At 38.0% G+C, this 22,930-nt stretch overlaps 1 protein-coding gene across 2 annotated transcripts; it reads right to left on the reverse strand.

Moving 5' to 3' along the window:
- Positions 1-4,666: 4,666 nt before the first annotated feature.
- LOC306879008 (uncharacterized protein) lies at positions 4,667-22,819 on the reverse strand. Of its 2 annotated transcripts, XM_079431665.1 has the most exons (5): positions 22,123-22,819; positions 20,288-21,287; positions 8,775-8,832; positions 7,445-7,481; positions 4,667-5,593 (listed from the first exon to the last, which is right to left on the reverse strand). In XM_079431665.1, the coding sequence occupies exons 1-5, from the start codon at positions 22,357-22,359 to the stop codon at positions 5,588-5,590; spliced, it is 1,338 nt and encodes a 445-aa protein (XP_079287791.1). In that variant the 5' UTR covers positions 22,360-22,819; the 3' UTR covers positions 4,667-5,587. The 2 variants fall into 2 exon arrangements, with proteins under 2 accessions (XP_079287791.1, XP_079287792.1); XM_079431666.1 differs by lacking the exon at positions 7,445-7,481.
- Positions 22,820-22,930: the final 111 nt, after the last annotated feature.

Genomic DNA, 22,930 nt, shown 5'->3' on the forward strand with positions numbered 1-22,930 from the left:
AACTGTAAACATTCATTTTCTGTAACCTGCTAGATACCCATCTCAATGCGTGAGTCTGTGAGATACACCAGATGAATGCAACTGCATCCACAAAGCCAAAACACTCTTTCCCTGTTCTATTCTTAGCTGCTGCTTGCTCAGAGCAGATAATATAAAGGCTGGTATCTCTCTGCACTTTGAGAACTAGCAGTCAGTAATTAGAGCTGGTAAATTAGACCCCATTCAGGCTAAAGACTATCATTCACACAGTGATTATGGAACAGTGCCTAAGTGCATTATCTCTGCCTTTGATCTCTATCGAGACCTATAGTCTCCTCATTCACAGTTAAAATGGTGCCAACCATCCCCCTGCATTGAACGTTCACCACAATTCATTTATTTAGTCACCAACAGGTCTACAGCTTCAGGCTTTGAGTGAGACTGGTTTCAAATTGCATTCAAAAGATTGGAATCATTATCATGTTTATTGAAAAGACATCTCTTGCAACAATGCTGCATTTATTTAATTAATTTAAAATATTTATTTAAAAGTATGGTTAAAAAATAATATTATGAACTATTTAAATATAACAGTTTTCTGTGAATCCTGTGTTTTGTGTTTGCGCAATGAATTTGGTTAAAAAACTATTAACTATGACTTTTGCCACAATAATCTCTGAATTTGCTTCATATTAATAGTTAGTTAGTTAGTTAGCTGTTAAATTTAGATTTTGGATTAGGGATGAAGAATATGGCCATGCACAATATGGGTTATGAGTACTAATAAATATGTTAATAATGTGAATTATTGAAAATTGGTCCCTATACTAAAGTGTTACCTATTTGAAGTACTTTTCTTTTGCACATGTGAATTGTTTTTTGTGAATATATCATGTTTATGTGAATTTGGCTACACGTGTGCATCATATCTTTTGCGTGAATTATTATTGAGACCAGTCCAGCTCCACTTTTGATCCTTTATTTGTGTAGACTAAGGGTGGGGTTGTTTGTTGATGCTTTCTGTTAGACAGATGTATTGCATGATCTAAGCCATTCCAATTAGTCATGGTGACAAATTATAGAATAAAACAAATCCTTGATTAAGTGGTAACTGTGCAGTAATTCCAAACAAATTGAAAAAAGTTAGAAAATTTTGGTGGCATTTTAAATAGACACAGATAATTGATTCTGACCTTCAGAAACCACCATTTTTATGTAAATTAGCTCTCAGCTATAGAAAATTTGACCTTTAAAATTTCTAAAAAAGAAAAAAACACTTTTTAATTGGAAATGTCATTTATTGTGGCAGATCTTATCAACTTTGTCAGTTTTGATTCAAAAGATAAAAAAGGTTCAATCAAAAAAATTGTCCCAACTTTCGAATATGACTTTTGAAGTTTAAATCAAATTTTTAAGGCAACACAATCAAACAATCTCGAATGTTGAATGTTGACCTTTACATTTAAAGTAACAAATATTGCATGCTGTAGAAAACAGTAATGCTGTAACTGTTCTCTGTGTGATGCTCCTCACAGACTGACATCTCCATCACTTTATAAAACCTTGAGCAGTCAGTCCACCTTCATCAAAACCAGATCATGTGCTGTATCTCAGTATTTATAGATTCTGTGCTGGGCTCCGTATGCAGATTGAGCAATTGACCTGCTCCGACCTTGTTGGAATGCCCAGACTGCACTAGTGCCCTTCCTTGGAGCAATGACAGGTTCCTTCACACTTCTTATTCTCTGTTTCCATTATTCTCTTTTTCTTTTTCCATCCACTCAACTGTTGCACTTTCTTATTATAATTATAAGCCTCCTCCTTTGCAATCATAACTCCTCTCCTCTGGTGCAACTCCTCTATAATTGCAACACATTTTTTGCGCCCCCTTCCAAATAATCAAAACTATTGCACTCTGCCCCACTTCCCTCTAATCATAACTTCTCTTATGCACCGCCTTCTCTATAGCCATGACTCCTCAACTACACCTCCTTTATATTATCTTTTCTCAGCTGTACCTCCTTCTATCTAATCATAACTCAGCTGCTTCACCTTCCTTTTTTAGAACAATTACTCATTCACTGCACCTCCATCCCTTTAATGATAACTCTTCTTATGCACCTTCTTTATAACCATTATACCTCCCTCCCTTTCTTATGCTTCAATTCTTTCTCTATAGTCATAATGCCTCTCCTTTATTGCACCTCCTTCCTTCTAATCATATTTCTTCTACTGCCCCCTTCCCTCTAACCATAAGTGTTATATTGCACCTCCTACCCTTACATCATACTTCTCTCTTGTACTTCACCTCCTTCTCTATAATCAAAACCCTCTCACCTCTGCAACTTACTCCCTCTAATCATAATTTACTTCATAACTCCCTCTTATCATAACTGAAACCTCCCTTCCTCTAATGCAACTCCTTCTTTATGGCCATCATTCTTCAACTTCACCTCCTTCTTTATAATTAACACTCTCCTCCACTGCACCTCCTTCTCTGTAATCATAACTCAGCTGCTTCACCTCCCTCTTTAGAATGATTACTCCTCACTGCACCACCTTCCCTGTAAGCATAACTTGTGTATTGTGCCTCCTTTTTTTTTTACAACTCCTCAACTGTACTTCCTTTAATCATAACTGCTCTGCTGCACCTTCTTCCTTCTAATCATAACTCCTCTTATATTCCTTCTCCTTTATAGCCATTACTCCTCAATTACACCTCCTTTTTTATCTTTTTTAATTCTTCTTCTCTGCTGTGCCTCCTCTCTAATCAGAAATCAGCTGCTGCACCTCCTTCTTTAAAACAATTACTCCTCTACTGCACCTCCTTCCCTCTAATCATATATCCTCTATTGTGCCTTCTCTTTTATCACACCTCCACAACTGCACATCCCTTAAAGGGTTAGTTCACCCAAAAATGCAAATTACGCCTACGTCCTACGTCATCCGCCAGAACAAGCTTCCGTGTACGACAGTCAGCGGAAGTGAGAAAAAAAGTGTTTATTACGTTTGAAATATGGATATTTATCTTACAAACACGCATGGATTTGCTACAGGAGGCCTTTATTCACCCCCCGGAGCCATGTGAGGCACATTTTATTATGGATGCATGCACTTTATTTCACATTTTCTGGACGGTTGACAAAAAGCACCCACTTATCCCACTTATAATTTCTTCTACTGCACCCCCTTCCGCTTTAAACATTATTTTCTTCCCTATAATCATATAATCTCCTCTTCTCTGTATATTTAGCTTCTTTACTGCACCTCCTTTCCACAAATTTACACTCCTCTGTCGAACCGCCCTCCCTCTAACACAACTTCTCCACTTCACCTCCTTCCCTTTAATCATAACTTTTCTGTTCCTTATCAGTTCTAATCACTCAAACTTCCTCAATCAGATTCATCTTTTTTCCACCATTCCTGTGCTCATCTCTGCTTACCACCTCTGCTCCTTACTTCTCTACCATTCACGTCTTTCCTTTACTGTACTGCAATGCAGCAGAGCGGAACAGGGCGCAGCTCAGGGAACCTGAGAGAGCAGCCCTCTGTCATCTCGCCTGCACTGGCAAGGATGCGTCTTAATCACACTGCGCTGCCTCTCTCTCCTTTCCTCTCCACATCAGGTATACAGTCTACACTGGATCAGTTTGTTTGAAACTGTAACTACTATTGATTCGTAGATATGTGAAACAGTTGTTTCCACAGAATTCACATCCTTTTCCACAGTGACAGAGAAATCTTCTAGCAAATAAGTCTATGTATGAATTCTATCCATAAATATGTATTATTAAATGAATGAACTATTAACTCTATATTTTTACTATTGTTTCTGCAGTATATAGTATGTACTGTGCATGATAAAATAATGATTTGATTCATGATTTGATTGGGCTAACAGCTTTTAAGACATTTTTAGACACAACAAATTTTAAAAACGCAATGTGATGTGATAATTTCACTATAGCATGAATACTACTGTTTGAGGCATACTGCACAGTTTCGCTTTTTTTCTTATGAATAGAAGGCAGCATATTCTGTGTAGTATTCAGTGAATAGTACAATAGTTCTACATTTCAAACACAGCCATATAGACCCACAAGGGATTTGATTTTAGTTGCAACCTGGGTGCAAGCCACTGTGAATTGCAAACTCTATAAACTCTTTTAAGAAACTAAAAGAAAGCGTTTGCAAAGAACACAAAGGTCTATGCAGCTCTCTGATAAAAGGCCTTTTTAACAGGGATCTTAAAGCACAGCACAGTTCTTATCTAAACAGTGTTTCTGGCATCGATAAGAGGATTCCATCACAGGCAAATGCTCAGAAACTAAAATCCGACCAGAGCCTCCCTGCTTGAGAAATGAAGTGGATTGAGGTCGGCCCTGAAACCCGATCTCAAAACCAAAGCGAAAAGCTTCTAATTTGTAACAGTTGAGAACATATTAATTTATTCATGACGTAAAAAATGAATAAATAAAGCCCAATGTTATGACAAAATAAAGACGATTTAAAAACAATTCTGATGGTTTCACTAATTTTCTATTATCCTGAAATGGCAGAACGCGTCTAATTTACATACTGAACAGACTGAATTAGCAACTTGGGAATCTAGCTGGGCCTGCAGATTGCTGACTAAAGCTTTGCACTTTAGTGTTAGTGAAACAAATGATAAATGCCACGCAAGCGTACATAATGAAAATCCTTTAATATTTTGCACATAGATATATTCATATTATTATTGTTATAATAATAACTGTAAGTCAAAAATAATAGTCATTATATGCATATAAAACTAATCCATTAATTTACTATATGTACTATGTTGTATTTCTGTATATAAAACAACATGAAGAAACACCTCATTAGCTTATATACAGGAGCTTGAAGGGAAGGAATAATAAGCCAATAAACACACACACACACACACACACAGAATCCGTGAAAAAAAACTGATGAGGTTATTCAATCACTGACAACATGTACAGAGTCCATTCTGCTTTCGTTGGTGTTCAGAAACCTTACACAAACACCTTGCACCTTGCATGTAAAAAAACTATCCAAGATATGGAAAAACTAGCAAACATGATACTGATACTCCGTCATAGATGCCTGGATGAAAAATGAATGATAGAGATATTTCAAATAGCTTTGGTTGAAACAAAACTGCATAAATAAACATCAAGGGCAGGGAAGCACCTTCAGAGACGCCACAGCATTGTGTTTCATGTGTCCTATTGCTACTCAGAATGATACAAAGAAACACCGATATAGAGAGAGGGACGGCTCGAGTGTTTGATTACCCAAATGCAGTACTGTTAAACATCTGTAAACCACAGGAGACATTTAGATTCTCATAGCCGTGTGTGGGTGTGTTCACCCGAACGGTTGGGGAAAACATCCTGCGTCTCGCTCCAGTCCCTGTTGAAATGATTGCACCAGAGGGTCCACAAAGCGACTGCTGTTATGAAAACTCAAATGGGGCATGACTGCTTGGCCCATCACGTACAAGGTAAAGGGATGGAATATCTGCCTGGTGAGAGCGGGGCTCCATGCAGGGGCCCCTGCGTCAACCCAAACCTCCAAGCAGCAGCGTGGTCAAGAGGAGCCATCAAAACTGTGGAGACAGAAATTTTGCTTTAAGCTGTGGCAATTTTCAGCAATAAAACTCTTAAAATTTGGCAAAATAAACTTTTAGCCCATATATGCATTTCAAATTTACAACCTTTCGTTAAAATATTGATGTCCCCCTAGTACACTTGAGCATACCTTTGAAATTTATTTATTTATTACAAAACTAATATGCTTTTAAGTTCAATTCACACTGCACCGACAGATGCCAACAAACAGCAACAGGGATGTTCACCGGGTGCTACTGATCAGTGTGCTACTCTTGTTGGTGTCTGTTGGCGTTGGTTTCGCCAACTGAACATGTTAAATTGAAGTTAAGTGCGTAACATTTTCAGACACTCGATCACGTGATTTACAATTAAATTAAATTGTATTATAATTTACATTTTCTAAGTGTGATTATTTGAACTTAAGTGTTTTTTTCACCCACTTAAGTATAACTTAAGTATATTAAGGTCTCACTGTGAGTACACTACTTTTCCATAATTATTTCTAATCATCATCTTTCCAATATGTATAAGTCCACAGGCGAAAGCATATATAGTAACTAAAATATACCTATGCCTGGTTAATATTTTGACCAATATGTTGGAAAAACTATTGACCTTAAAAGAATTTGCTTAAGAATTGGCCTTAAAAGAATATACTTAAGTTAAGTGCATACCATTTTCAGAGACTTAATTACATTTACAATTAAATTAAATCGTATTATAATTTACATTTATATTGCTTTTTCACCCACTTAAGTAGAACTTAAGTAGCCTACATTAGGATCTTACTGTAAGCACACTACTTTTTCATAATTATTTATTTTGTCTTTCCAATATGTGTAAGTCCACAGTCGTAAACATTTATAGTAACTAAAATATACTTTACCTATACCTTGTTAATATTATGAGCACTATGTTGGAAAACTAATAAATTGGCCTCAAAAGAATTTGCTTAAGAATTGGCCTTAAAAGAATAAACTTAAGAGCATACCATTTTCAGACACTTAATTACATTTACAATTAAATTAATTTGTATTAAACAATTTTTTTTAATTAAGCGTGATTATTTGAGTGCTTTTTCACCCACTTAAGTACTTAAGTACAAGGTCTTACTGTAAGTACACTACTTTTTAAGTAATTCCATAGTTAATTCTATTGTCTATTCAATATGTGTAAGTCCACAGTCGAAAGCATTTATGGTAACTAAAATATATTTTACCTGTACCTGGTTAATATTATGAGCACTGTATTGGAAAAACTAACTAACATTCACAGTTTTGAATTTTGAGCTTTTCTATGTCTGTTCTTATTGTGTCATTTCTGTTGAAACTTGTACGTCATGTATTTAAATAGTGTACAACTGTAATGATAGAATTATAATCAAATGATTTACGTGTGCTTTCGTATGTTAGTCAACATCAAAATAAGTGTACAAACTAGTATCACTTTTTAAGAGTGCACTTAAGTGTGTTAAGAAACTGTCACAAAAAATGTACTTTTTAAGTATTTAGTATTATATTATCTGCAAGTACAGTTTTTTAAAATAGACTTTTAAAATTTGAAGTACACTACAAGTGCACATTCAGTACAATTAAGCGCACTTAAAATAACGCACATAAACGGCACAGTTTTTTGTCCCATCAAAAGCCCCTAACACCAGCAGCCGATTAGCTTTTTACTTCTTGGAATTGTATACTAACACACTACTCTTACAATTTATGCAATATGGCAGAAATAGTAAGACTAGATTGCTATTCCGAATTCAGCCTATGTCAACACTGGACAGAAAACTGTCGAAGTGATGTAATGTGGTCTTTACATACATACACGTGTCATCATTTACTAACCTCAGTTTTGTTCCCACCCTGTATTAGTTTCTTTTTTCTGTGAAACAAAACAACAACAACAACAAAAAAAGAGATCTTCAGGAGGGCTTAAGTTATTCATTCAAGTAAAATGGATGGTGATTTATACTGTCAAGCTCCAAAATAGGCAAAAAGGCACCATAAAAGCACCATATATGAAGTCCATACAACTTGTGCTGTATATTTCAAGTCTTCTAAAGTGCCTATGCCGTATTTCAAATATATGATGTGCAGCATTTTTCAAACTTGCTTTTGTCGACTGAATGCAAGCATAAATAAGACTTGAGAACTCCAGCAAATGGGTTTTTGGGAGCTTGGCAGTATATATAATATTTGTTTGTTTTACAGAGGAAAGGAAAAAATACAGGGGTCTGAACATGAAGGTGAGTAAGTGATGACAACATTTTCACTTACAAAATGACAAAACTGTTCCTTTAATGACAGGTTTTACAAGAGGATTACAGAAATTCTCCAAGTATGGCACGGTAGTTGGTGTCTTTACAACAAACAACAAGAATTTGAAAATCAAGGGAAAAATCTGCATTCCTGTGAAATTTTGATGGGATTGGCGAGTAATCCCTAAGGATAAACGTCTGCCTTTCAGCTATTAAATATTAACAAATTTTTTTCTGCCCCTGCTGGGCAGCTTTACGAGATCACGGATAGACAGGGTCACCTCTACCGTTGTATTCATACACATATGGATGCATACATGCATGGAGCATAGGGACATGTGGGCTCTGTTTTTAACTACAGTAAGCTGCCTCGCTGTGTAACGTCTCTTCTTTGACAGCCCTCTAACTGAAATGAAAATTAAAATGCTCTATATATGCAGCAAGCCCATTAGTATCAGCCTCAGACAGCACAGTCTGTTCATGCATACTGCACACAGAACTGGAAAGCACTTGTGAAAATCAGATCAGACAGAACTCTGACTGCTTCACAATTTCCGGGAGTCGGGGTGAGCAGGTCAGTCTGCCAGGAGATAAAATTCTGTGTACCTACTTAATATAATGAGCACTTTGGTCTCTGGATTTGTGCTTAGATTTTTGAAAGATTCTTTTTCTCTGCAACGTGTTATTTTCTGTAGACCTGTAGAACTATTTCAATGAGTTTGTTGGTCTGTATAATTGTATCAATGTTGGTTCCATTTGCCAAACGATATGGTTGGTTATTTTATATGTCTGTCACAGCATACTGTTTTGGAATAGCCTTCACTTCAGGAGCACACCAGTGATGCCTTAAAATGCTGTCTATGTAGGCAGCTCACTAGGGTTTGGAACAGAGCCGAAGTCATATGAGCAGAACTCACCTGTCCCAAAGCTTCACGTTCCTGCAGTTGTTGCTGCAACATCCTGCTGATATCAAAGCTGTGAAGATAAAATAGACTTTTATGAAGTTTTTGTGCACAGCAGTCGGATCTGGAAGAACAAAGCACATTAATTTTCTCTATAGGGAAATATATATATTTTAATGCTAGCATGTAAATTCACAAAAAGACCTTCCAAAACTCATAAAAGATCAATTTGCTTCTGTAGAAGCCATGCTGTTACCAAGAAAAAAATATACAGGTATTTTGCAATACATTGAAAATACAGTGATTTTACTCTTGTAAGCAAAAATCAGTTGAACATTAAAAATAAAGGTACAGCAATGCCATAGAAGAACCATTTTTGGTTCCACAAAAGATCCATTCAGTCAAAGGTTCTTTAAAGAACCATCTTTTCCTTACCTTTTTATAATCTGAAGAACCTTCTTTCGCCACAAAGAACCTTTTGTGAATCAGAAAGGTTCTTCAGATCTTAAAGGTTCTTTATGGAACCATTTAGACAAAAAAGGTTCTTCTATGGCATCGTGAAGCCATAGAGTCAATAGTTCTACTTTTTATCTGCATTCTTGGTGCATTTACATCATTTGAGTGTCATAAAAGACTTTTATACAACTTTTTTATATTCGGTTTTTAATAAGCCTACTTTTTTTGCAGTGCATCAAAGGTTGTAATGTCATCATTTGTCTTGGAGCTGGTTGTTTTTTTCATAACTTTTTATTAAAAAAAAGGAATCCCTACCCTCTTAAAAATAAAGATTCCAAGGTTTGTTTTTGTTGTTGTTGTTTTTTTCCAGAAATGCCATTAAAGAACCATTTTGGGTCCCAAAGGAACCTGTCAGAGAATAGTTCTAAAAAAAGATTTTTTTTTTCCTAAAGTATAGAACATTTTAATAATCTATAGGGAACCCTTTTCCACTATATAGAACCTTTTTGATCCCTGGAACGTTTCTATGGATGTTTAAGGTTCTTCATGGAACCATAGATGCAAAAAAAACATTCATTTGTAGGAGTGCATTAAGAAAATACATTAAGGTTGACACCGAGGGTTGTCTGTAGGAAATAAGAGGCTCTTGACATAATTTGTTTCCCTCACAACGCCTGAGCAGTTATTTTCTCTTTTTAAAGTTGCACACTGGAGACCACAGGCAAACCCTCTTGTTTACCTGCTTTACCGAGCCTGGCGACAACATTTTCTCCTGCATGTCTGCCCAGACTAAACCAACTGTGAACCTGTCTGCTTTTCCCATATTCCACCCCGTCAAACACACACACACACACACACACACACAAGCAGACATAGTGCAGCTTTTCCTGTACTCTGACTGTTCAAAGTGATTCGATATTCATTCAGATAGAGTGATGGCACATCCAGTCTTTCTGAGCTCGCCTCCATTAAGCCGGCATCAATAGTGCTCTGTTTCATTCGCCACTTCTGTTTTTTCATCTCGTTATCATATTCGCTTCAGGCGTGCATGCGCAGTTGGCCATTAAAGATTCATGCCAGTCCGTGGACTTCTAAGAAACACTTTAGGAGGCTTTAGCAGACATCCTGGCCGGTTTATCCGCTAACATTCACAACATGAAAGGAAATATAGCGCAGGAACAACCGGGAATGCAAACCAAAACTGATGTCCTGTAGAGAGATAGGCCCTCTGCTTTGATCAAACAGAAGATAATAAGAATGACAAAGAGGTTTAGGACTATGTTCCACAAATACTCAAAGGATGATCAAGGATAAGGGTCCAATCAATATTTGGTGATGAAAAAAATCAAAAGCAAGGATTCCCAGTATCATGCAATCAAGATTGAGATTTGCGTTCCATTGAAGCACAGTGTTCTCAAATCATACTGGATAACATGATCATCAGGCTTTGCTGTCATTAATTTCGGCATGAAATAAAAATTCATCCTATCTGTTTTCTAAATGCATGTTAGAGAACGTATTGTGCATGATTCACCCATGCATATGGTTAATTTTTTACACAATTTGGTGCATTTGCTGATATTTTTATGACCAAAAAATAAGATTATTATTTTAGCTTGTAATGTAAATCAATGTGATGCATGTAAATATCAGTTGTCACTCTATATCTGTCAATAATGTCTTATTACGATGATATTTAAATGCTTAGTTTTATGATCAGAGCTCTGTAGTTTTTATTGTGAAGGTCAAAACATACAATACAATGAAGACTGAGAGACGAACAAATAAACTTTAATCAAATGTCTGATACTGATACTGATAACAGTGAACAGTATAAAAAGTATTGGTAACACTTTAAAATAGGGGACACTTATTCACTATTAACTATGGCTTTTCTTTCAATAAATTCTTAATTTGCTGCTTATTAATAGTTAGTAAGCTAGTTGTTAAGTTTAAGTATTGGGTAGGATTAGGAATGTAGAATAAGGCATTATTAATGTACTTAATTACTACTAATAAATGGCTAATATTCTAGTAATATGCATGCTAATAAACAACCAGTTAAGAGACCCTAAAATAAAGTGTTACCAAAGTATTAAGTATGAAGTCTTTTTGGGTTATTGATTTCTTAGATCATTTATGTGAAACATGGCTGGAGATCCAAAACTCTTGTTGTATCCTACCATTAACATTAACAATCATTATTCTAGGCTTTACATTATAATAATGCCCTAAGCATGCGTTTAGCTCTTGAGCTTGAATATTGAAATTGCATTGTGTGGGCTTTCATAATGTCACTGCGCTTCTTGGCTGGTAGCTTATAATGTTCAATTTGCCCTGAGAGCTCATGGGCTGATATTTATGCCATGTGGGGCGACTCAGATCTGTCAGATAGAGTCTATCCTGCGAGAGGCGGCGCTGAGGTCAAGATGTGTGATTTCATATTTGTACAAGTTCAAAACTTCTGTCAAGCTAAATATCTCTTTCGCATTCTCCCATCTCTATAACAGACACACAAACACATACACACAAACGCACCGCTACCACAATTGCAGACAGACTTATATATTCCCATCATCGTAAAACAGGGATTATGGGAGAATGTCCTATATTTTTAGAGATCATAGGAACGCTTAAGCTCTGACAGCGGGAGGGGGAATCACAAAATTCACTTTTCGCTGAGAAGAGCAGCTACTTGCTCTCCTCTCAATTGTTTAGAATTAATAATTAAAATAATACTGTTATAAATAGATGCAGGCATCATAAGGTCAATTCACACATTTTTGTAACAAATTATTGTTTTGTGGACATTTGCCTGCAACCTATTTGTAGTGTAATTTCATTATTCAAAGGCATAATTCCAAGTAGTTTCATAAATACTTGCCTATAAAAACACAGATGTTGTCTTAGTTAATCATTTTCACACAACTGCACTCCTAATGATCATAAAAACACAGTGTAGCACCGCTCCCAACATCAGCCTTGGGCTTTGTTCACACTGCAGAGGAAATATGTCATATGTAACCAGATCAGATTTTTTTCAGAGTCACTTTTGCACCATTCTTGAGACTTTAGCAGTAGATGTAGCAAAAATGCATGAAAAATGACCATTTGCCATTTGCTTTCAATTCTTGTTGCAACGTAACAATTGTGCAGAAATATAATCTGTGAAATGGAAGATTAACTAAAATCTTATTTCTGAGATTTTCACTGCAAGTCTAAACAAGGCCTTAGACTCTGTAAACGGCAAAAATAAATAGCTAATCGGAAATTCTCTCTGAATGTTAATTATTTTGTCTGTTCAGGTTTGTTGATTGTGTGGTTGAAGTTAACCCTTTAAACACACTAAAATAGTGTCATATACTGTATCATCCAAAGGATGGCCACAATACCCCTCACAGAGCATGCAGACTGAAGGTCATTGCCTAATGAAGCTCACTGCACATTCATGCATCTCATGACTGTGTTAAACCATATCCCTTCAGGCAGAGTCACGTTCAGTTCAGCCTGCTGCTGGCTCCACTGTAGTGTAGATTTCAATGTCTTAATCACACACATAACTTATTTTCATATTAAACACAAAAACAACTGGATTTTGCTTTGTGCTAAAAATGCCAAAATAAATGGAAATAGGAAACCTGTCAGAAAACAGTTGTTTTTGCGGTTATGCATGGTGCAAAAACACATGTGGAGATGCAAAGCAGTTTTTTTTTCTTTTGTAAAATGCACAATCCTCATACAAAGCCATGACTCAACAATCTGAGCTGAGCCCGCCGTGACAATCCATTAGGGGCCCGTGACTAAGAGCTCTCTGTAATATTCTTTCCCGGGGAAATAAAAATACTCAAATATGGTGCACAGGGTAAGAATTAGGATGTTTTCTCACTTGCCAGATCCTGTTTTTGTCCACTTCATCTGCTTAAACCGGACCACTGCCTAAATGTAAGCCTATTACTCTCTATAGCATTTTTGAGCATCAGTTAAACACTTCTAAAGAAGACAAGGAGGCCATATATCATTTAATAAATTTCACAGTCAGTTCCTTTTTTAGTCATTTCCCCCCTTTATTTAAAATAACATTTACATATTTTCGCCACTTATATTTGTAAATTATATTTCTATTGGACATGGTTGATTTGTTATAATTATTTTTATATATTACTGAAGTCACTGGTGTCAGCTGAACTGAAAATCGCGATTAATCGAATCCAAAATAAAAGTTTATATATGTTATAATTATATATGTATGTGTACTGTGTATATTTATGTATATATACATACACATACATTCAGTATATAATTGAAAATATTTACATGTTTATACATTTATATATTCATATTCTTATATTTTAAATTATATATAAATACATTAAATATATAAACATAACATATTTTTCTTAAATATATGCGTGCATGTGTTTGTGTTTGTATTTATATATACATAATAAATATACACAGTATACACACATATATTATATAAACAAAAACTTTTATTTTGGATGCGATTAATCACGATTAATCGTTTGACAGCACTAAAAATAATTATGTATTAGATTTATTATATAATAGTTTCTTAAAGAGTTCTTCTTTACTAAAAACTAAAACATAACCTTCACTATACAATAATTTCGTAAACTTCACTGAAAAATAATATAAAAAATTAAATAATGAAATAAAATAAAAAACAAAAACTAACTTCCGCTATACAATAATTTGTTAAAGGGTGTAAATTTAACAAAATAAATAAAATTATGTAAAAAAAAAAATTTTATTAACCTTTATTATACAATAGTTTGTTAAAGGGTGTAAACTTTACTTAAATAAAATACAATTAGATAAAAAAAAAACTAAAATGTAACTCTGTTAAAAAGTTTGCTAAATAAAATAAAATAAAATTAATAAGGGCTTTAGTGTTTACCTGATTATTCAGCAGGACACCTGTAAGACTGTGTTAATGGAAGTGGGGGAAAGGTCTTTGCCTACTGTATGTGTGGAGGTAAACACTGAGAAAGCCATCAGCTTCAGGGCTAAATTTAGAGCTGGAGTCAGAGGGGGGTATCTCCCAAGGTCAAGGAGGAACGCATACAACACACCGTTAAACCCTCACACTAACACACACTCACACACACTCACACACACAGCAATTGAGATACAGGTCTGCCTAAACCACAGGCTTCTCTGGGGACTAAGAGTTTGAGTCTGAAGAGGTCTGACTTCTGTATTATCAGGAAATGGTTTTATTTCACGGTTTAAACTGAAGTGAAAGTAGCTGAGAAACAAATCTCACATGCATAAGAGTTTCAAGAGTTTGATCTAATTTAACAGGCTAGAAAACGTGATCATGTCATAAGAGAAGCAGCGATGTCAGCTTCAAATGACTTAATGTTAATCAGAGAATAATATCAATTTAAATTACTTTCACAATCACACAATGCTATTGTATGGCTTCAGAGTCACATGGACAACTTTTATGGTGCTTAGTGTCCATTAGTGTCCATTTTGCCACGCTTGTTATAGTTGGATGGAAAAGACTGACTGCTGTATTATTAAAAATGTATTTTATGTTCCACATAAGAAACAGGACATACGGGTCTAGCATGACATGAGTAAATGATGACAGAACTTTAATTTTTGGCTGAACTGGTGCTTTAACCTTGTTCTGTTTAATAAAAAAAACACACACACTTCGGTCCCTCCATCTGCTCATGGTGCAGGGTCAGCAAAAAAAATAAAAATACAAATCTGAGCCAAGAGACAGAGAGAGAAACAAAGAATAGAGCACCCATTTTTCTCTGCCTATAAAACAATGCCCTCATTTTAATGTTCAGACTTTTCAAGACACGTTTTCTTCAGCATAAAGCTGGATATTGACAGATGCTGTCATCTCAGTGTAGCCAAATACTGTACTGCCTGTTTGGAAACAGCTTTCATGTGAAATCCAAAACCAGCTACCAAATTTCCGGCATGAGCTGACAGCATTAGCTACTGTACAACGTGATTCCCATGCAAAGCCCAAATAAAGCCGGCCTGCATCTTAACCAGAAAAAAAGCTATAGCAGCATGATGGCATAAAGATTAGTTTAGAGGAGGTCAAAAGGTGCTTGTTTTCGTGCAGGATTTCAGCAAAAAACGCAGAGGGATTGTCTTGTGACGCTGTTATTTAGATGCTCATTTATCTGAACTTTGTTGGCTAAAGTCACTGTGATGTTTATAATCATGTGCTTTGGCTTTTTGAATAAGAGCCACATGCTAAGAAAGCAGAAAAATAATAATTCTCTGAAAACCTCTTACAGGATTATCCAGACCTTCAACATCCCTACATCTACACACAAGTTTAATTCCCACCACAAATACTACGTTTATGATTTGTAGCAAATGCACACACTGCAACACACTCCATTTGAATGCACTGTGTAGCTATTAAAAAATCCATCCAATGTCAATATGGTAATAACTTCCATCATGCAAATAGACAACCAAAGCTCTTATGTCATGAATTGTGATATAATCCTGGTTAAACTGTGATATAACTTAAAAATTCAGTTTACTACAATTGAATTAACAAAATAAATAAACAGCATTGGCACTGCAACAGAAAATGCTGACAATGCTGATAGATTCACTATAAAACCAGTCATCAACAAATACAGATGTCAGAACAATATCCTTCTTATCTAGGCGATTTTAAAGGGATAGTTTGTGCAATGAAAATTATGTTATTCACCCTTATGCCATTTTTTTTAGATACTTTGAACAACATTGGACCCCATTGACCTTTAGTGTATGGATCAAAAAAACTTATCCTTTTTTTTCTTTTTCAAAATATCTTCTTTTGTGTTCTACAGAAGGTTTTAAATGAATTGAGGGTGAGTAGATCGATTTTCGTTCTTGGAGTGTACTACCTCTTTAAAACCCAATACTTTACACACACTCTATAACTTCATAAACACAACAAAGCATTTCAGAGCAGCATTAGGGTCGTTCAGGGGGAAGATATGGATGATGTGGAAGTGTACAGGGTCAGTGGGCATGCGGTTTTCCATTTGGGACCAACACCAGAACAGGCAGTGACAGTGACAAATGTCTACAGCAGCATTACAGACACGTAGGACAATGCTGAAACCACAGCATCCAGCAACAACAGTCATCTTGTTAGCAATTACCTTTTATTGTTAGTGCTGATCTGAAAGCCATTCTTGAGGTGCTATGCCATTTGTAAAGCTAATATCTTTCAACAACTACTATCGATTTCATTTTGACCTTGTCAAGTGAGAGAATGTTTTTTTGTCACAAAGAAGGTGCTACCCTAAACTTAAGGAATACATTTTATCTGAAAAGATGAGGGAAGCTAATTTAACCGTCGAGAGTCAGCTAAAGAAATTCTTCTGTATTTTGAGTTATTTAAATCAGGACATCAATCTGCTCTTTCTTGGTTCTTATTTCATCTTAAAGGGGTATTTCTTGAAGCTAATGAATGCAAAGTGAGTCACATCTTTCACCTTGAGGTGAGTGTTTTATGGACGGTGTGAACTATAGGCTACTCAGCATGTTCTCCTGTGGAAATTGTTATCTGCAGCTGTGGGATATGCACATAGCTGCCTAGCACCTTTGATTTGCACCATTTCTCTAATGTGTGTTTGTGTGTGTTTATTTCAAATCATGGGATTTTGAACAGTCAGCACAGCTTTTATCTCATAAGCTAGCAATTTCGTAAAGAACTTACGTAAAGCAGCAAAAAGACAAAACTTCAAGTTTTGTCTGAATATGTCTACTTCCCTGCTATATAGTGTACAAAAAAAACTGTGAGATTTAATGGACATTTTACTATTCGACGAGGCCGCGGGAGAGGAGAGTTGTGAATGGCAGTGAAGTGATACATGACAAACCTTTGGGTTACAACCTTTGGGTTACGAGTCCGACTCTCGAACCATTAGGCCACGACTGCCCCTTATGATAAATATGTAGAACATACTTTTTTAACAGACACAAAGAAAGTTCTTCATCAAATCAACAAATAGCAGATGACCTTAACGAGTTCTATTGTAGGTTTGAAAAAACACCCCACACCCGCCCTGAACACCTCTCCACACAACCATTCACACCTCCAGCAACACCCCTCTCTCCCACACCTACAATTCAGTTAAGTGAAGTTAAAGTGCGCCAGGTCTTCAGAAAGAACAAAAGAAGGAAAGCACCAGTCCCAGATGGTGTGTCACCAGCCTGCCTAAAAATCTGTGCTGATCAGCTGGCCCCCATCTTCACACAGATCTTCAACAGATCACTGGAGCTGTGCGAAGTCCCCTCATGTTTCAAACGCTCCACCATCATCCCCGTCCCAAAGAAACCCAAAATTACTGGACTTAATGACTACAGACCTGTGGCTCTAACGTCTGTGGCCATGAAATCATTTGAAAGACTGGTTTGGGATGATCTGAAGGACATCACTGGACCCTTACTGGATGATGCAGTCAAAATGGGACTGCACTTCACCCTGCAGCATCTGGACAGACCAGAGACTTATTGAGAATCCTGTTTGTAGACGTCAGCTCCGCTTTTAACACCATTATCCCGGACACCCTTCAGAATAAACTAACCCAGCTCTCCGTCCCCACCTCTGTCTGTCAGTGGATCAACAGCTTCCTGACAGACAGACAGCAGTTATTAAAGCTTGGTAAATTCACATCCAACACCCACACCATCAGCACTGTAGCTCCTCAGGGCTGTGTTCTCTCCCCACTGCTCTTCTCCCTCTACACCAACAACTGCACCTCTAAACACCCCTCTGTCAAGCTCCTAAAGTTTTCAGATGACACCACACTGATCGGCCTCATCCAGGACAGTGCAATCCAGGAGGTTAAGGAGTTGGCTGTATGGTGCAGTCTTAACAACCTGGAGCTTAACACGCTCAAAACTGTGGAGATGATCGTGGACTTCAGGAGAAACCCCCCTGCTCTCCCCCCAATCACCATCATGAACAGCACTGTGACTGCAATGGAGTCATTCAGATTCCTGGGCACCACAATTTCTCAGGACCTGAAGTGAGACAATCACATTGACTCTATTGTCAAAAAGGCCCAGCAGAGGTTGTACTTCATTTGCCAGCTGAGGAAGTTCAACCTGCCATAGGAACTGCTGGAACAGTTCTACTCCGCCATCATTGAATCCGTCCTCTGCACTTCAATAACTGTCTGGTTCAGCTACGGAGGGTAGTCCGGACTGCTGAGCGAATCATTGGTACAACCCTCCCCACTCTCCAAGAAATGTACTTATCCAGAGTGAGCAAAAGGGCTGGTAAAATCACTCTGGATCCCTCACATCCAGCACACTCCCTGTTTGAACTGTTCTGGTCGACGCTACAGAGCTCTGAGCACCAGAACGACCAGACAGAAACAGTGTCGTCCCTCAGGCAATCCATCTCAATAAACGCGGAACACACAACTATTATATATTATTTATCCACCACACTTACTTATTTTTATTTTTTATCATTTCAAATTTGCACATATCAGATCTGTACATACATAATTGTCTATATTATATATTGTGTTTTTGCTGTTTTGTACATTGCCTATATGGATATTTGTATATTATTCTTTTATTATCTGTGTCCTGTCCTGTTGCTGTCTTTCTGTTGCACTGTGGAGCTTCTGTCACTATAACAAATTCTTCGTATGTGTAAACATACTTGGCCAATAAAGCTCATTCTCATTTTCTCATTCTCATCAATTGTACTCAGTATTTGATTTTAAATGATGCGTTTGATTTATCATTTCGCCTATTATTTGTGTGTGCTGCGGTGTTTGTCTCAGTTACAAAAAAAATACCATTGCATTAACATGATCTTTGTGATGTTTTTGCTAATGCTAATTCTAATTCTATGGTTTTTAATGCGTGGTATTTCATGGTATTCTCTATAGAGGACCTCTAAGTACCATGCTTTAGTATATTTTTGTACTATGGGTCTATATGTCTTTGTAGCTTTGCACAGAAATTTGCATTTCTTAAACGAGGCAAAATAGGACACTGTCTGAATGGGAAAGTCTAACACAGTGTCCTGTTGCTTAGTTTTGATTCTCATTGATACCAGGCATAGGTCTGGTGTCTTTGGAGAAATAATTAACTGTGTTTCAAGGTGGATGAGCCAACCATGAGTAACTTCAGCAGAGTCCATGGCAATCTGACTGTGGGTGGCAGGCTAGTCTGAAGAAAACTGCAAAGACCTCGACATCAGCAATCATCAGACATCAGGGTTATGCTGCCTTCACGTGCTATTTATTATTGGAAATTGGAAATCGGACATGAATGGCCTCAGGAGCCATATTTATGATTGGGAAACTCAGAGATAATTTTGATACCCGATTTTCAGAGTTGAGCAGGCCATAAACTTTAAACATAGCGGAGGAGAGAACCAAATGTATAAATAAGCATATGATGCATATTGTATGTATTTTACACAGCATTTATAACATTTATTTGACACTGTATTGCTAGATTAGGGTGTACAATCCTGCTTCTAGAGGTCTGATGCCCTGCAGAGTTTAGCTCCAACCTGTCCAAACACCAGATGTATCTAGTAATCTTGATTACCTGTTTCAGGCTGTTTCAGAGGTAAACTCTGCAGGATAGTGCCAGGAACAGGATTGGACACCCCTCATCTAGACAGTGCCGGTAATGTTTATATGGTTGCCAATGAATGGGATGCTACATTGTATTCAAAATCTGTTGGATACTGACTAAACATCTTCTACATATTTTGGCTTTAATAAGATTTTTCCTAGAAATAGGCGAGAATAAACTTGCCATCCTCCATGATTCCAATTCTTTCCAACAACAAAGCACTTGAACGTGACAAACTCATCATCACGACTTCAGAAGTGGAAAGTAGGACATATCTGAACGTGCACATTTTTTGATCAGACCTCTTAAAGTTCTCAGATCATATATTTGGCGTATTAGCTAATACTAAACTGGTGAACGTGGGATAAAAATAGAGAAAGGAGAAATATTTCTCAGGCATAAAAGCACACCTACAGTGTTTTCAAATATGTGTCATTTTTGCAAGTCAGACCCACCATTCACGCCATTGTAAAGGCTCCGATGGTGTGGCGACAGCTCTTCTCCTGCCAATCTCCGAGGTGACGTCTCTCTACCAGGGCTGCCAAACTTCCCATGTTCAGGGCTCATGCTGTACTGGTGCCTCAACATCTCAGGACTACTTCCTCCCAGCTTGCTTTTGTCATGGTGGTGCTCTGACATTCCTAGTAGCAGGTGTCTAGCTTCTGGACTCCCAGGCCCACTTCCTAAGCTGCCTCTGTGCCTCTGGATGTAGAGCTCAGGACTCATGGCTTGTCCTGGAGCCAGATGGTGCTTCGGATGAGTCTCTGGACTCCGGTGGCCCAGGGATCGACCGTATTTTTCTGGACTAAGCCCTCTAATCAGCCGATGGTCAGGCACAGATATGGAGCCACAGCGTGGTCGGCAGGGCTGGGGCAGTACGAAGGGATACTCCAGGCTGGTGCTTCTGTGCCGGACGGGAGGGTCAGGGCTGGAGATCTCCACCCGATCTCCTTCCCCTCTTGTCCCAGGGCGAGCCTTCAGGATCTCCGGGCTTTTATTCCCAGTTCCTCCGCTAGACGGCGGCTGTGGCTGCTTATGGTGTGGATGCTCAGAGCTGTCGCCGCTTCCAGCGCTAGAAGTGCTGCTTCCGTCCCCCACGTCCCGCGTCAAGCCAGGTACCAAGAGCCCACTCTGGCTATCAATGGAGTTGCGACACCCAATGGACCCCGTCCCACTTTGGCCTCCTTCCCCTCCGCTGCCTCCTTTCTCCTCATCTATCAGCAGACAAAGTTCCCTAAGCTCCAGGTTCTCCCGAATGACCTCCTCCTGCTTGCGCTCTAGTTCTGTCAGCTTCTGAAGATACAGTGCCACCTCCTTACGCATAACGCTGGCGCTGAAGCGGCCCAGACGTTGCCACTCTCGCGACACTCGCTTGCCCTTTTGCCGGTCATCGTCCAGAAAACAGCACAGGTCTCGCAGTTCCCGATTGTCGTCCTGCAGTGTCTGGTTTACCTCCTTCATCACAATTGGGAACACAAAAAATACAAAAAGTGTTTACATATTTTAAAATGTTGCTGTTCAAGGACAATTTTTTGAGGCCACACAAACTATATCATATAATGTTGTTGATTTAATCATTCATTATGAGACTAAAGTGTAGTTAAAAGGGGTTGTTCACGCAGAGCTCTCATGTTTTTTTGTCACAGATCTAAAATAGAACAGTCTAAAGCTATGATCTTCTTAGATGCCACATTTGACAAAAATCTGCTTGTCCATTAAAGCAACAGCTCACCCGACACACATGAGAACCAACTGTATTTGACATCAGTGTTACCAAACTTAGCGTGACACAAGATGATTAAAGAGCTTCAAAATATTTGCAGTGAACGTCAACTAAGCTATTGCATGGCTTCAAAAAAGTCATATATAGTGCATTGTCATTGTTTTTTTCATGGAACTTGAATTTAAAGGGTACATTGTGCACTTTTATATTAATGTTTTATTTATATGCAACATTTATGGTTAAAAATTTAGAAATGCTCACTTTCCCGCACAACAGGTGTTTTACCATTACAGTTCAAACATCAAAAATATAAACATATATTATTAATTATACATTATAAATAAATAATTATAAAAAAATAAATATAATTTAACAAAAAACTAAAAAGGTACTCATTGCTCATTTTTGTTTGTTTGTTTTTTCCCCAGAAGCTTTTCGTTTTACTCAGAAGAAAAGCATATAATGCAGCAAGAAAATATTCAATGCAATATTCCTACAAGAAGAATGATGTGCACCTAGATGCTTCTAGCAGGTGTGCTCCAGACACCCATGATCTCATCTGCTCACCTTCAGCCCCCGGATCTCGTTCAGATGCAGCTGGAGGCTGCGGTTCACCTCCCGAATCAGATTACTGTGATCCAGAATGACGCTCATTTTATCGGCTTCAGACCTTCGGAGTCGCTGCACCAGCTCCTCTTTGCTCCATTGGAGGAGCTCTTCATCCGTGAGGTTGGAGATGCCTTCTGCTGGACTTTCTGGCGCCTTGGATCCAGGCTGTGCTTGTAGAGATTGTGCTTTCTCCATCAGAAGTGGCGAGCTGCTGCTGCCTGTGATACCAGGTGCTGATCAAGTATTAATGAGGCAGGCAGCATCCGCTGTGTTAGGAGGAGTCAGGGAGACAGAGGACGCATCGTGAAGTGAAGCCCGTATCCGATGCCCTTAGAGTGGGAGTCGCCTTGACTCTTCCCAAAGCAACAGCTGATGCAGCTGACGAGTAGAAGGAAGGGCGACATACAGAACAAGTCCGCCCAGATTATTCAGCATCGACTCCCATTCATAGTTCTTGTAAATTTGGGAAACTGACGGTACAGGATAGCCGGCGAGATATGGGTGGTTTCAGGCGGCCCGATGCGCTCGCCTCCGTCCGCCTCTGTGCGCTCCAGCATCCTCATGGAGATGGAGGAGGAGAGACGGCAGCATCCTCAGCCAGAGCTCCGGAGAAATGAGCGTGACTGCAGCGACTGAGTAAATTCTCTGTGTGTGTGTGTGTGTGTGTGTGTGTGTGTCTCCTTCTGCTTGTGTGTCGTGCATGTTTGTGTGTGTGTGTGTGTGTGTGTGTGAGAGTTGCCAAGAGGTGATGCTGCTCACAAAGTTG

This window comes from Barbus barbus (genome assembly GCF_936440315.1).
Source record: "Barbus barbus genome assembly, chromosome: 13".
Lineage (NCBI taxonomy): Eukaryota > Metazoa > Chordata > Actinopteri > Cypriniformes > Cyprinidae > Barbus > Barbus barbus.

Excerpts from the sequence above, each read along its gene's own strand:
- LOC306879008 (XM_079431665.1), bottom strand. The coding sequence starts at position 22,359 with ATGGAGAAAGCACAATCTCTACAAGCACAGCCTGGATCCAAGGCGCCA. Across the intron at positions 21,288-22,122 it reads ACGAGATCCGGGGGCTGAAG|GAGGTAAACCAGACACTGCA; the intron begins GTGAGCAGATGA and ends ATTGTGATGAAG. Across the intron at positions 7,482-8,774 it reads AACGTGAAGCTTTGGGACAG|AAAAAAGAAACTAATACAGG; the intron begins GTGAGTTCTGCT and ends TTTGTTTCACAG.